Source organism: Nansenia antarctica (assembly GCF_963989245.1).
Source record: "Nansenia antarctica genome assembly, chromosome: 10".
NCBI lineage: Eukaryota > Metazoa > Chordata > Actinopteri > Argentiniformes > Microstomatidae > Nansenia > Nansenia antarctica.
This window is the reverse complement of record NC_137680.1, coordinates 4,749,735-4,763,191: the sequence shown is the minus strand read 5'-3', so window position 1 is coordinate 4,763,191 and position 13,457 is coordinate 4,749,735. Positions and strand designations below refer to the sequence as shown.

At 52.3% G+C, this 13,457-nt stretch overlaps 1 protein-coding gene across 2 annotated transcripts in view; it reads left to right on the top strand.

Annotated features, from left to right (window-relative positions):
• Positions 1-331: 331 nt before the first annotated feature.
• LOC308166418 (gamma-enolase) overlaps positions 332-13,457 on the top strand; it is a gene marked incomplete at its 5' end in the record, with an annotated part of 20,707 nt that continues 7,581 nt past the window's right edge. The window contains 7 exons of one of the 2 annotated variants that reach the window (XM_080540715.1): positions 332-416; positions 1,020-1,115; positions 1,530-1,588; positions 1,965-2,034; positions 4,779-4,912; positions 5,225-5,447; positions 6,503-6,700. In XM_080540715.1, coding sequence (XP_080396841.1) covers positions 332-416; positions 1,020-1,115; positions 1,530-1,588; positions 1,965-2,034; positions 4,779-4,912; positions 5,225-5,447; positions 6,503-6,700 — 865 coding nt within the window. The remainder of the gene's footprint in view (positions 417-1,019; positions 1,116-1,529; positions 1,589-1,964; positions 2,035-4,778; positions 4,913-5,224; positions 5,448-6,502; positions 6,701-13,457) is intronic. The other variant, XM_080540716.1, reaches the window with a different exon arrangement.

Here is a 13,457-nt window from a genome sequence, read left to right as displayed (position 1 = left end):
CCCAAAAGGGGGGTTTAATAATTCAATAATCTCTACCATCGCTCCCTCGGTCCTTCCCATCTTTCTCTCCCTCCATCATCTCATGTTTTTTTTTCTGGGTTATGAATAAAACCCTGCGCTGGGTTGGGAGTGAGGAGTGTGCATGTTGCTGTTAGAAGTGAAAATGGATATGGTGATTGCCAGTTTCATGTGTGCCTCTGAACAGACCTGCTGTGTGTGTGTGTGTGTGTGTGTGTGTGTGTGTGTGTGTGTGCGTGCGTGCGTGCATGTGCGTGTGCGTGTGTGCGCCTCTGATGCTTATGTGTATGTGTGTGTGTTTGTTCCTCTCAGGATGTCGATAGTGAACATTGTTGCCAGGGAGATCCTCGACTCGAGGGGAAACCCCACAGTGGAAGTGGACCTGTACACTGAGAAAGGTGAGATCTCTCTCACACCACTACTCATGGAAGTACATGATGTGTCTGTGTGTGTTTTGAATGCGTCTCTATAGGTGGTGGATATATACCGTACAGTGATTTCTTGATTCCAAATAGGGACAAGCAGTTATTTTTGCTAATGGCTTGTTTATAATAATATAATATAATATCTATGAATTGTCAGTAAATATATTTAAATTTACTGTGTAATGTGTATTACATGTGTATGTTTTAGGGCTGTAATGATGAATAGTTAATCAAACAGATTAATCAACTAATACTTGGTTAGTCCCACTCATTTTTTATTTTTTATTATTGTGATAGAGATAGTAGAGATTTGACAGGAAGGATAGGAGAGAGAAGGGATAACATGCAGGATATGTCCGCGGCCGGAATCGAACCGGGAACCCTGCAGGTTACGTGGTCAACGCTTAGTCCGCTACGCCACCTAAGCGCCCCACCCATCTGTTTCTTACTTCCCACCCCCCTCTCCTCTCTCTTCCCCCCCCCTCCTCTCTCTCTCCCTCCCTCCTCTCTCCCTCTCTCTCCCACCCCCCCCTCTCCCTCCCTCTCCCCCCCCCCTCCTCTCTCTCACACCTCCAGGTCTGTTCAGGGCAGCAGTGCCCAGCGGAGCGTCCACCGGCATCTATGAAGCCCTGGAGCTGAGAGACGGAGACAAGAGCCGCTACAAGGGCAAAGGTGAGCTGTGTGTGTGTGTGTGTGTGTGTGTGTGTGTGTGTGTGTGTTGTCTCACGATTATGTCTCACCCTTACCACTCTGTTTAGACTGTGTTCATTATGCTAGCCATCACTACCGTCTATCTGTCTGCCATGCTATGATGGTGACATTATAGGATATATAGGTATGTGTGTGTGTGTGTGTGTGTGTGTGTCTGTGTGTCTGTGTCTGTGTCTGTGTCTGTGTCTGTGTCTGTGTCTGTGTGTGTGTGTGTGTGTGTGTGTGTGTGTGTGTGTGTGTGTGACAGACACTGGGGAGTTCTGGGCAGGAGAATTTAGAAAATATTAGGGACCAGGTCCTTTCTCTCTATGCTCCTTTCCTCTTCTACCTCTTCATCTCCCCCCCTGTTCCTCATCCCCCCCCTCTCTTTCTCAGGTGTGCTAAAGGCTGTGGGTCACATCAATGACACTATCAAGCCTGCCCTCATAAAGTCGGTGAGTATGGTAGTATATGGGTGAGGGCCTGTGTGTGTGTGTGTGTCTACCTTCTAGTGATAAACCACATAGGTGTGTGTCTATGATGGTAGGAGTATCGTGAGCTCAGAATTATAAGGTTCTATCTCCGTTTAGGGCAGTTCAGAGATATTGAGCGTCAAAGTTTTTACATTCCATTCCACAGAGGCATTAATAAACACCTAATGGATCAGATGATGTAAAAAACTCAATTTTGACAAAAATGGAGATAGAACCTTATAATTCTAACGTCACGGTATGAAAGGAGGGGGGAGGGTTCAAGGGGGAAGGAAGCGTGTGTGTCTGGTCCCCCTTTCAGAGGTGTGTTGTGTGTTACAGAGTGTGTTGTGTGTTACAGGGTGTCAGTGTAGTGGAGCAGGAGAAACTGGACAACATGATGATTGAGATGGACGGCACTGAGAACAAGTGTAAGTAGATTAGATTAGATTCAACTTTTTTTGTCAAGTACTATACAACGAAATGCAGTTTAGCATCTAACCAGAAGTGCAAATAGTGATATAAGAACATGATATAAAAATTTAAAAAAACATGACAATGATAGTGATAGGTAAGTGTGCAATATACAGTATGTGCAAAGGTGGTATTGTAAACATCAGTTTAGTTTAGAGGTATATTCACTTATGAGCTATGTACAGTTAAGGTAGCTTATACAGTGTGGTAGCTTGTACGGTATGTAATATGCAGATGTATAAAATGAAGCTATCAAGAGACAATGTGCAATGTGCAATGTGCAGTATACAGTAAGGTAGTATTGTAAACAGTAAACAGTATTGCAAAGGTTAAAGAGTGATCACCAGGGATGTGCAACCATCATAGTATTGTCATTGTCATTCTGCTGAGGACAATACCGGACCGCCACATGGTGAAGTTCATCATGGAGACTCTTTCCAACCGCAGCTTCATCTTACAGACCAGCAGTGGCCAGTGCAGTAGGCTCAGAAGACTGAGGAACGGGGTACCGCAGGGGTCTGTTCTCTCACCGATGCTGTTCAACGTTTACATCCACGACCTACCTGATACAGCATCTAGAAAGTATGGCTACGCAGACGATCTTGCCATCATGCTGAGCCGACCAACGTGGAAGGCGATGGAAGAGGGTCTTAACGTAGACATAGGCACACTGGTAGCATACCTTCGAAGGTGGCGTCTACAACTCAGTGTCGGAAAGACAGTCGCAGCGGCATACCACCTTAGCACCAGAGATGCCAGGAGGGAACTTGAGGTGCGCGTTGACAACAAATGTCTGGAGGTCCAGCAAGCCCCGAAGTACCTTGGAGTGCGCCTGGATCGGACATTATCCTTCAAGCAACACCTGGAAGAAGTCAAGGCCAAAGTGACATCCAGGGCCGCGCTGATCCGCCGCCTCGCTGGTACAACCAGGGGAGCCTCCGCTAAGACGCTAAGAATATCCACCCAAGCCCTGGTCTTCTCTGCAGCGGAATACTGCGCCCCAGTCTGGAGCAGAAGCCCTCATGCGAGAAAGGTCGACGTGGCTATCAATACCTCCCTCAGAATAATAACTGGATGCTTGAAGCCTACCCCTGTGTCCCTCTTGCCAGTCCTCGCGGGAATAGCACCGGCCGGCCTCCGACGGGAGGCTGCCACCCTCGCCCTGGCCAGGAAGGCACAAAAGTATGACTGGCACATCCTGCACAACACCACCATAACACCAGCACCTCCAAGCAGACTCAAGACCCGCCACCCTTACAACAAGGCAGCACAAGACATGCTCAACTCCACCTCTGAGGACATCTCCAGAGATGCATGGTTGGCAGCAGCTTGGAAGCAGGAGTGGGAGTCAGCCGGGCCCTCCCGAATCCACCGCTACATCTGGGACCCAGGAGATGGCGCCATTGGAGTCAGTCAGGCACCTCGAGGCTGTTCTAGTGTAGGCCAACTAGTGGTCGTTGTGTGTAAGTAGCAGCTTCCCATTGTAAAGAGGGGGGCGAGGCGGCTCTTTTAGTAGGTAAAAAAGGCACGGCTGTTCTAGTGTTAACATGTTCACCCAAACCACTTTTATGAACATCTGCACCAGACGTGTGACTATAGTGGTGCTGGAGAACTGTAGGGAGTGCAGACTTTTATTCTAGTCCAGTCTGGTGTGTAAGTGATGGGCTGGAAGAGGACATGCCCTGCCAGTGGCGGACTCAGGCTATTTGAAGGGCAGGGGGGGGCGAAAAGAAAAAAAGGGCACCTACTGCACAACATGGGACCCCATCAGTGCACATGGTCAAGTTTAGACCATTGGAAGGGTAGCCAATAGGGCACGTCCTCTAATTTTGCCACTCAAAAGGGCACTTTAGTGTGACGTTTTTCAACTGTGGGGCACATGGTCAAGTTTAGATCATTGGAGGGGCACCAGTAGGGCACATCCTCTCATTTTCGCCACTCAAAAGGGCACTTAAGAGAGACGTTTTTCAACCGTGGGGGCACCAGGAGGGGCGGTCGCCCCCCCCTGCCCCCCCCCCCCCCCCCCCCCGAGTCCGCCAGTGTGCCCTGCAGTCCTTCAACACACCTGATCTACAGCACGGACAAAATCATTCTAGAGTTTCTTTCACATTTTCTTAGTTTAAAGTCACCTTAGTTTAAAAATAAAAAATAAAGTCTCCATTGAGAGTACTATTCAGTCTAGGGTTTGACTTAATCTGTATCAGGAAACCAGCCATGTACATGTATGTATGTTTTTGTTTTGTTTTTATTTAACCAGAAAAAGCTCATTGACTCACAATGGGCTGGTTTCTTGGACATAGATTAAGACTAAAAAGCATCCTCAATGGAGTTTTTTTTCCGATGCAAGTGTGATTTAATCCTGGACTAGGTTTTAAAAGTTTCAAAGTCTCTAATCTTTGACCTGGCCAAGAAAGGCCGCAGCAGTCAATACAACATTACAACATTTAAAACATACAATACACTCAACATACGCACAACAACATGAGCTGGCCTACAGAAAACATTTACACTCCATTTGCATTAGTACATTTGGGGGAAGCGTACCTTGCAAGGCAGTCTTTCCTAACTCTGTGATGGCCCTGGGGGGACATAGCCCGCGTCTAGTAACTGCTTGTGGTGAAGGAGAAGAGGTTACAGAGGTATATAGGGTGAGTTTTACCCAGAATTTTTGTGAATGTGAATGTGAATGTCCATCCTTCAGCTCAGTTCGGAGCCAACGCCATCCTGGGCGTGTCGCTGGCCATATGCAAAGCCGGGGCACGAGAGAAAGGCGTTCCACTGTACCGTCACATCGCTGACCTGGCAGGAAACACAGAGTTGGTGCTTCCGGTTCCTGTGAGTTGCTAACTTATTCATACTGAGCTTGAATGGGTCACAGGAGTAAAACGTTCAAGATTGTTGTAAATTGAAAACAGTGTGGAGGAGTAGAGTGTTAATGACATTGAGGCTATGCTCAAAAAAAAAATGCAGTATCAGCAACTTTGAATGTCAAGCGGGGATTTGGGGGTTTGAAATGTTGCAGATTTCTCCAAAGATGTTAGCTGACTGCTCCTGTTTGGACTGCTGATTTAATGAATGAATAATGTTGATGTATGTCTCCCTCCTTCATTTCCTCCTCCTCCTCTGTCCTCCTCCCTCCCCCCCCAGGCGTTCAACGTCATTAACGGAGGCTCCCACGCCGGTAACAAACTGGCCATGCAGGAGTTCATGGTACTTCCTGTAGGGGCAGAGTCTTTCCGCGACGCCCTACGCGTGGGGGCGGAGCTGTACCAGACCCTGAGGGGCGTCATCAAAGAGAAGTACGGCCAGGATGCTACCAACGTGGGCGACGAGGGGGGGTTCGCCCCCAACATCCTGGAGAACAGCGAAGGTGAGAGACAGGGGGGAAAGGAGGATGGAATGTTGCTTTAAATGACATAGATTTGATTTGATTTCTTCTTCTTCTTCTTCGGCGTATGGGTTGTTGTTTCCTCTCCACTCCACCAGGCTCGGGGCCGAGGGGCTACCCTTTTACCACCCCGAGACCTGGTTGAGGGGCTCACCCGGGCTATATTTCTGGACACCCCTCCAGAAGCCACGTCATTGTCTCGTCATTTAGATTTTTTGATTTGATTTATTAGGACCCCCATTAGCAGATGCTAAGTATGCAATATATACTCTTAGAGAGAAAGGGTTCCAAATGCTGCAGCTGTCCCTGTGGGATAACCCTCTGAAGAACCTTTTAGGGTTCCATTGTAGAACTCTTTTGGCTTCCATTGCAGGGGATAAGAGGCACGCACACACCGAGTATAGATCTCAAGACAGAGCGTCAGTCGGGCATGGCTTAAATAGCAGGCGAACAAATGAAGCACAGGTGTGGTGGCCAATCTTTTTTAGACCATTTAATCCAAACGCGACTTCCAATTCAAGATTACAGGGACAGTCTCCCTGGAGTAACTTAGGGCTAAGTGCCTTACTTACTCAAGGGCACACGAATGGTGGTGTTCCCCAGGTGGGATTTAAACTCATGACTTTCTGATCACCAGATCACTATCCACTAGGCCACCACTACCCCCCCCCCCAGTTCACTGAGAATGAAAACAACTGGTGGACGGAGCATCCGGCTCAGGAGCATTCCTGAGTGTGGCCAGGCGCTGCCCTACTTTTTTTTTTTCCTGAGAGGAGGGATGACATGCAGGATATGTCCCCGGATATGTCCCTTGCGGTTACATGGTCAACGCTTAACCCGCTACGCCACCTAAGTGCCCCCTCAGGAGCATTCCTGACAGTTTCTCCCACGGGGACAGGCGAAGAACTCTTTTTTTGTTCTAGGTAGCAGCACTTTTGTTTTTTAAAGATTGTAGTTACATCCTCTCTCTCTCTCTCTCTCTCTCTCTCTCTCTCTCTCTCTCTCTCTCTCTCTCTCTCTCTCTCTGTCCCCTCCAGCTCTGGAGCTGATAAAGACGGCCATAGAGAAGGCTGGCTTCACAGATAAGGTGGTGATTGGGATGGACGTGGCCGCCTCCGAGTTCTACAAAGAGGGAAAGTACGACCTTGACTTCAAGTCTCCGCCCGACGCCACCCGCCACATCAGCGCCCAGGAGCTGTCTGACATCTACCAGGGCTTCGTCAACGACTACCCAGGTGTGTGGGGGTGTGTGTGTGTGTGTGTGTGTTTGTTTGTGTGTGTGTGTGTGTGTGTGTGTTTGTGTGTGTGTCTGTGTGTGTCTGTGTGTTTGTGTGTCTGTGTCTGTGTGTGTGTGTGTGTGTGTGTGTGTGTGTGTGTGTGTGTGTGTGTGTGTGTTTGCGTGTGTGTGTGTGTGTGTGTGTGTGTGTGTTTGGTGTCCTTGCATACATACAGTGACAAAGTGAAAACACGTTTTTAGAAATGTCAGTAAATGTATTAACATTGAAATACAAGAAATACCCCGTGTATGTAAGTATTCAGACTCTTTGCTATGACACTCTTAAAATGAGCAAAAATGTCATCAACAAATTAAGTTGAATAAGTTGAATTGAGACCATCTTAATGCAAGAACAATAGTTCATGTCATTTTGGAATGAATATCTTTGTTTTTATAGGGTCTCTGATTTGCATAGGAATCAACTGTATTGCATGTGCTAGATTTGCACTAAACGTAATGCTTTGTAGTAAAACCAGAAGACACTTTCTTTGCCGTATCACTTGAATTCATTGTTGCAAACACAATTATGGATATGAGGTCGATTATTTTTCCATTAAGGGTCTTTTTGGCCACTTGGTTATAGACCAATTTTGTAGAGTGACTGAGATGATGTTGACCCATCGACTGTGCTTTTTCCTCTCCACCATTCAACTTTGTAGATTTGTGTAAGTAATTTTAATTAATTATTTTAATTTGTAATGTAAGTCTCCCCAGGCCTCAGGGTCGCATTCCTGAGCAGTTTTGTTCCTCTCCATTTGCTCAGTTTGTAATGACAACCTGATCCACGCAGTGTGTGAATGCAAATCAGAGACCCTATTAAAAACAAAGATATTGATTCCAAAATTACATGAACTATAATTCTTGCATTAAGATGGACTCAATTCAACTTATTGAGTCATTTGTTGATGACATTTTTGCATTTTGATTTCAATTATTATTATTTCTGTATTAATTAAAACCTTTTCTGATCCAACGGACCCACAGGTGGATCCGAAGTGATATAAAGAGCTTACCTCGATCAATTCTCTTCATCGATATCACGTTTTTTTCACAACTTTGCATGCTATACGATGCCACCATTTTCTTTCCGAGACGGTAAACACGGCCGAAGTCACTTCCAGTTTTCTCCAACTGGAGAATGTGTCATGTCCGGTTTCAACGCCGAATTTCCATACCATTGGTCGGCCAACCCAAAAAATCCACACAAAAAAAATAAAAAATAAAAATAATCTGATACATGAGAAAGGTCAAAGGTCAAAGATGGTGCCAAAATATCTCCAAATGGCCTAAACATATAGGTGTCCGCCTAAACATACCTGTACTAAAACAGGTACAAAGTTGCATTTGCTCACATTACTAGCATCGACTTTGGCACAAGTACTAATAAGCAGGGGCGCCGCTAGGGGGTGGTAAGTTAGGACGATTCTAAGGGCCCAGCACTGACAGGGGCCCATGAGAATCTTAAAAAAAAAAAAATATATATTTATAAATAATATTATTATTATTTTTATCATAAGGACGTTAATGTAGCCGAATTCAAATTATAATTCTATGTATTAAAAAAAGTCACAAAAGAAACGAACTGGAGTTTTGTTTCTCTATGTTTAACACAATTAAGCCTTATTATTATTTACCCCTCTATTTATTCACTGCATGGTTCAGTCCACCGCGCGTGAGCTGCTAGACGAGAGGAACGTTACCGCAAATATTCTGACAAGGTTTCCATGACCAACATGTCCTGCTGTAGTATGTGTGTGGGACAGATGGAGGACAGCCAGATTGGAAATGCATCAAATGTGCGTGTGCGTGCGTGGACGATGTCGTGAAAGGCAAAGCCAAAGTCAGGGTCTCAAAAGAGAAAAGTAAAAAAAATCACTAAAAACAGTGGTTTAGTTGTTATGACACGGGGGCGAGGGAGCTCAAGGACACGACACCGGAGGCAGAATACAGTGTTAGCCCCGTAGGGTATTTATTTACAGTGCAGGTGGGTGGAAACACAGATGATGAGTCCGGAGGTTTCAGCCTGGCGGGCTGGGGGTTTCAACCTGGCGGGATGGCGGTAGTGGTTGGCATGGGCTGTGGAGGAACAGGAAAGCAGGGTAAGTCTCCACGGTAGGCCAGTACATAGGATATCAACGAATCACAAGAATAGGCACAAGCGCAAAGTTCATAACTAATCACAGAGGATACTTGCCAGGTCATTCTTAGGGAAGAACTGACGATGAATGAAGGGAGTCCAGGGTAGATGTAGCCAGAGGGTTAATTGGGAGTGGAGACAGGTGTGTTGGTTTGACTGTGGCTGGATAACCCTCCAATCACCGGGAACGAGCTTCACCTGCGGCGGAGAGCACGCTGTGCTCGAGTTGTGGGGGCGGGTGCTCGAGCTGTGGGGGCGGGGGAGGGCGTGTGTGACGGCCCAGCCGTAACAGGACCCCCCCCCGAGGGGGAGCCTCCTGGCGACCGGCCCGGAGCCTCCGGGTGGGCCCGATAGAAGTCCCTGAGGAGGACTGGGGACATGATCTGGGACCGGGGAATCCAGCTCCGTTCCTCTGGGCCATATCCTTCCCAGTCCACCAGGTACTGGAAACCCCGGCCACAGCGACGAGCCCTGAGGAGCCTCCTTACCGCCCACTGGGGGTGGCCATCCACCAACTGAGGAGGGGGCGGTGCAGGGGCTGGTGGCATCAGGTCGCTGGCGACATGGGGCTTAACCCGGGAGACGTGGAACACCGGGTGGATCCGACGGAGGGAGTGAGGGAGGGCCAGCCGGATGGCAGCGGGGTTGATGACCCGGTCGATGGCGTAGGGGCCGATGTACCTCGACGCCAACTTCCGGGAGGGGACATTGAGGGGGAGATCCGCCGTGGAGAGCCAGACCCTCTGGCCCACCTGGTACACCGGAGCTGGAGTGCGACGACGGTTGGCGCTTCGGGTAGTTCGGGCGGTGGCCCGAAGCAAGGCCGAGCGTACGGAGGTCCAGACCCGACGACAGCGAAGGAGGTGTGCCTGGACTGATGGTACCGACGCTTCGCCCTCCTGGGTAGAAAGCAGGGGTGGCTGGTACCCCAAGGAGCACTCGAAGGGGGACCGGCCGGTGGCTTCATTCACCATGGCGTTCAGGGAGTACTCCACCCAGGGTAGGTCCTTGCTCCAGGAGGATGGATGGAGGGAGGACATGCAGCGGAGTGCCGACTCCAGGCTCTGGTTGGCTCTCTCCGCCTGCCCATTGGTCTGGGGATGGTAGCCGGAGGAGAGGCTGGTCGTGGCCCCAATCCCAGAACAGAAGGCCTGCCACACCTTGGATGTGAACTGGGGGCCACGGTCGGAAACCACATCCTGGGGAAGCCCGTAAAGCCGGAAGACGTGGGTGGTGAGTAGCTCCGCCGTCTCCGCCGAGGTCGGTAGCTTTGCCAGAGCTACCAACCGCACGGACTTGGAGAAGCGGTCCACGATGGTGAGGATGACCGTGTTGCCTAGGGACGGGGGAAGGCCGGTCACGAAGTCCATGGCGAGGTGGGACCACGGTCGACCGGGCACGGGTAGAGGCCGCAGCAGTCCTGAAGGCGGCCGGTGGGATGCCTTGCTGCGAGCGCAGGTAGGGCAGGCCGAGACGAACTCCCTGACGTTCGCGGCCATGGTGGACCACCAGAACCGCCGGCGCAGGAAGGACAGTGTGCGTAGGGCCCCAGGATGGCAGGCGAAGCGGCTGGCGTGGCCCCACTGCATCACCTTGGTCCTGACGGCGTCCGGGACGAAGAGACGGCCGGGGGACCCCGGTCGGGGATCTGGCTGGGTGCGCTGTGCAGCTCTGACCACCGCCTCGATCTCCAGGGTGACCACTCCAACGACCCGGGAGGATGGAACGATGGTGTCAGGAGTGGTGGGTTCCTCCTCTGCGGCATGGAGCCGAGAAAGGGAGTCAGCCTTGGCGTTCAGGGAGCCCGGACGGAACGTGAGGTGGAAGTTAAACCGCCCGAGGAACAGGGCCCAGCGTGCCTGACGGGAGTTCAACCGCCTGGCCGACTTGATGTAGGTTAGGTTCTTGTGGTCCGACCAGACGGTGAAGGGGTGCTCTGCGCCCTCCAGCCAGTGCCGCCACTCGTGGAACGCCTCCACCACCGCCAGCAGCTCGCGGTTCCCGATGTCGTAGTTGGCCTCGGCGGAGGTATAACGGCGGGAGTAGAAGGCGCAGGGGTGCACGGTCTGGTCCTCCGATCGTTGAGAGAGCACGCCACCGACGCCCGTGTCTGAGGCGTCCACTTCCACAATGAAGGGCCTAGAGGGGTCTGGGTTGATTAGGACCGGCGCCGAGGTGAAGAGCCTCTTCAGGTCACTGAAGGCAGCGCTGGCTGCTGGTGTCCACGTGAACTGGCGCAGGGGGGAGGTGAGGGCAGTGAGGGGGGCGGCTACCCGGCTGAAGTCCCGGATGAATCGCCGGTAGAAGTTGGCAAAGCCGAGGAATGACTGCAGCTGTTTCCGGGTGGTAGGTTGGCCCCACTCGACGACGGCCCGAGTCTTCTTGGGGTCAGGGCGAGTCAACCCACCCTCCACGATGAGCCCCAGGAATTCCACAGAGTGAGTGTGGAACGAGCACTTCTCAGCCTTAATAAAAAGGCGATTCTCCAGTAGGCGCTGGAGGACTAGGCGGACATGTTGGACATGCTCCTCAGGGTTCCTGGAGAATACTAGGATGTCATCCAGGTAGAGGACGACAAAGATGTCCAGCATGTCCCTGAGGACGTCGTTCATGAGGGCCTGAAAGACGGAGGGGGCGTTAGTGAGACCAAAGGGCATGACAAGGTACTCATAGTGGCCACGGGGGGTCTTGAACGCCGTCTTCCACTCGTCACCCTCACGAATCCGGACCAGATGGTAGGCGTTCCGGAGGTCCAGCTTAGTGAAGATGGTGGCCCCAAGGAGGGGCTCAAAGTTGGAGCTCATGAGGGGGAGAGGATAGGTGTTCCGGACGGTGATGGCATTGAGCTCACGGTAGTCAATGCATGGCCTGAGGGTTCCATCCTTCTTCTTCACGAAGAAAAACCCCGCTGCCACCGGGGAGTGTGATGGACGGATGAGCCCCTCAGCCAGACAGTCGGAGATGTAGGTGTCCATGGCTGCCTTCTCCGGGGGGGCAAGGTTGTAGAGGCGACTGACCGGAAGTTTGTTGCCAGGGCGGAGCTCGACGGCACAGTCGTAGGGCCGGTGAGGCGGCAGGGTGCGAGCACGCTCCTTGCTGAAGGCCTCTCCGAGGTCGTGGTAGACCTCTGGGATGGAGGAGAGGTCAGGGGGAGCCGGAGGCGGTCGCAGAGGCGATGTGGGGGTATGGGCGGCACGGAGGCACCGGGCGTAGCATGCGGTACTCCAGCTCAGGATACGTCCCTCACCATAGCTGACATGGGGAATGTGGAGCTCGAGCCACGGTCGTCCCAGGATGAGCGGGGACTGGGGGGTCTTGAGGATGTAAAACCGGATCTCCTCCACATGGTTCCCAGAGACGGTCAAGGAGAGGGGTGTAGAGCGGTGGGTGAGAGGCCCCAGGCTGTGTCCGTCTAGGGCTGAGACGGAGAGGGGGGTCTCGAGGGCAACGAGGGGAACGGCAGCTGAGCGGGCCAGCTGGGCGTCCATAAAGTTCTCGTCTGCTCCCGAGTCAATAATGGCCTCGACCGTGAGGTTCTGCCCCTGCCAGGAGAGGGTGACAGAGAACCTGGCTGGGCTGGTGGTAGGTGGGGATTGAGAGACACGGCTCACCCGGATTCCCCCTTCGGGTGAGCCTGCCCTTTTGATAGGGACGGGCAGGTGTCACGGAGGTGTCCCTTCTCTCCACAGTAGAGGCACAGGCCCTGGGCCCTTCTCCTCTCCTTCTCCGCCGTGGTGAGGCGGGCTCGACCAAGCTGCATCGGCTCCTCGCCAGTGCATGGGGTGTAGGTCGACTCCCGTGCGGAGGAGGGGTTGGCTGTGACGATAGGGTCCTGGGGGCGTGGCGAGCTGGTCTGGTAGCGCCCTCTCTCTCTCCGACGCTCCCGGGAGCGCTCGTCAACGTCGATGGCTAGGGCCACTAGTTCGTCCAGGGCGGCGGGTCTGTCCCGGACGAGCTCGTCCTTGATGGCCTCACTCAGCCCCTGGCGGAAAGCAGATCGCAGTGCCCTGTCATTCCATCCGCTTCCGGCTGCCAGGGTGCGAAACTCGGTAGAGTAGGCCGCCGCGGTCCGGTTCCCCTGGTGGAGTGACATCAGTCGCGCCCCGACCTCCTGTCCTGCAGTGGGGTGGTCGAAAACCCTCTTGAACTCCGTGAGGAAGGTAGCGTAGTCACCGAACAGGTCAGGGCGGGCGCAGAGGGTGGCCTGGACCCAATTCAGGGCGTCGCCGGTGGTGAGGTTGGTGATGAACGCCACCCGGGCTGCCGGCGACCAGAACTGGCTGGGCTGATGCGAGAACACCAACTCGCACTGGAGGATGAAGCCTCGGAACTGGGCGAAGGCTCCGTCGAAGGGGCGGGGGCTGGCTAGGTGGGGCTCCCGTGGCTGTCCAGTAGGTGGTGCCGGTAGCTGGGCAGGGTCAGGGAGAGCAGGGGGGGGGGCAAAGGCTGCGAGCGCGGCCACCTGTGCTGTAAGCGCTTGGGTCGTAGAGATGAGGTGCTGCATCTGGGTGGCGCGGTGCTCCTGGTTAGCCTCCTGGGTTGTCATGCGAGTGTTCAGGGCCTGGCACGCTGTAGCGGC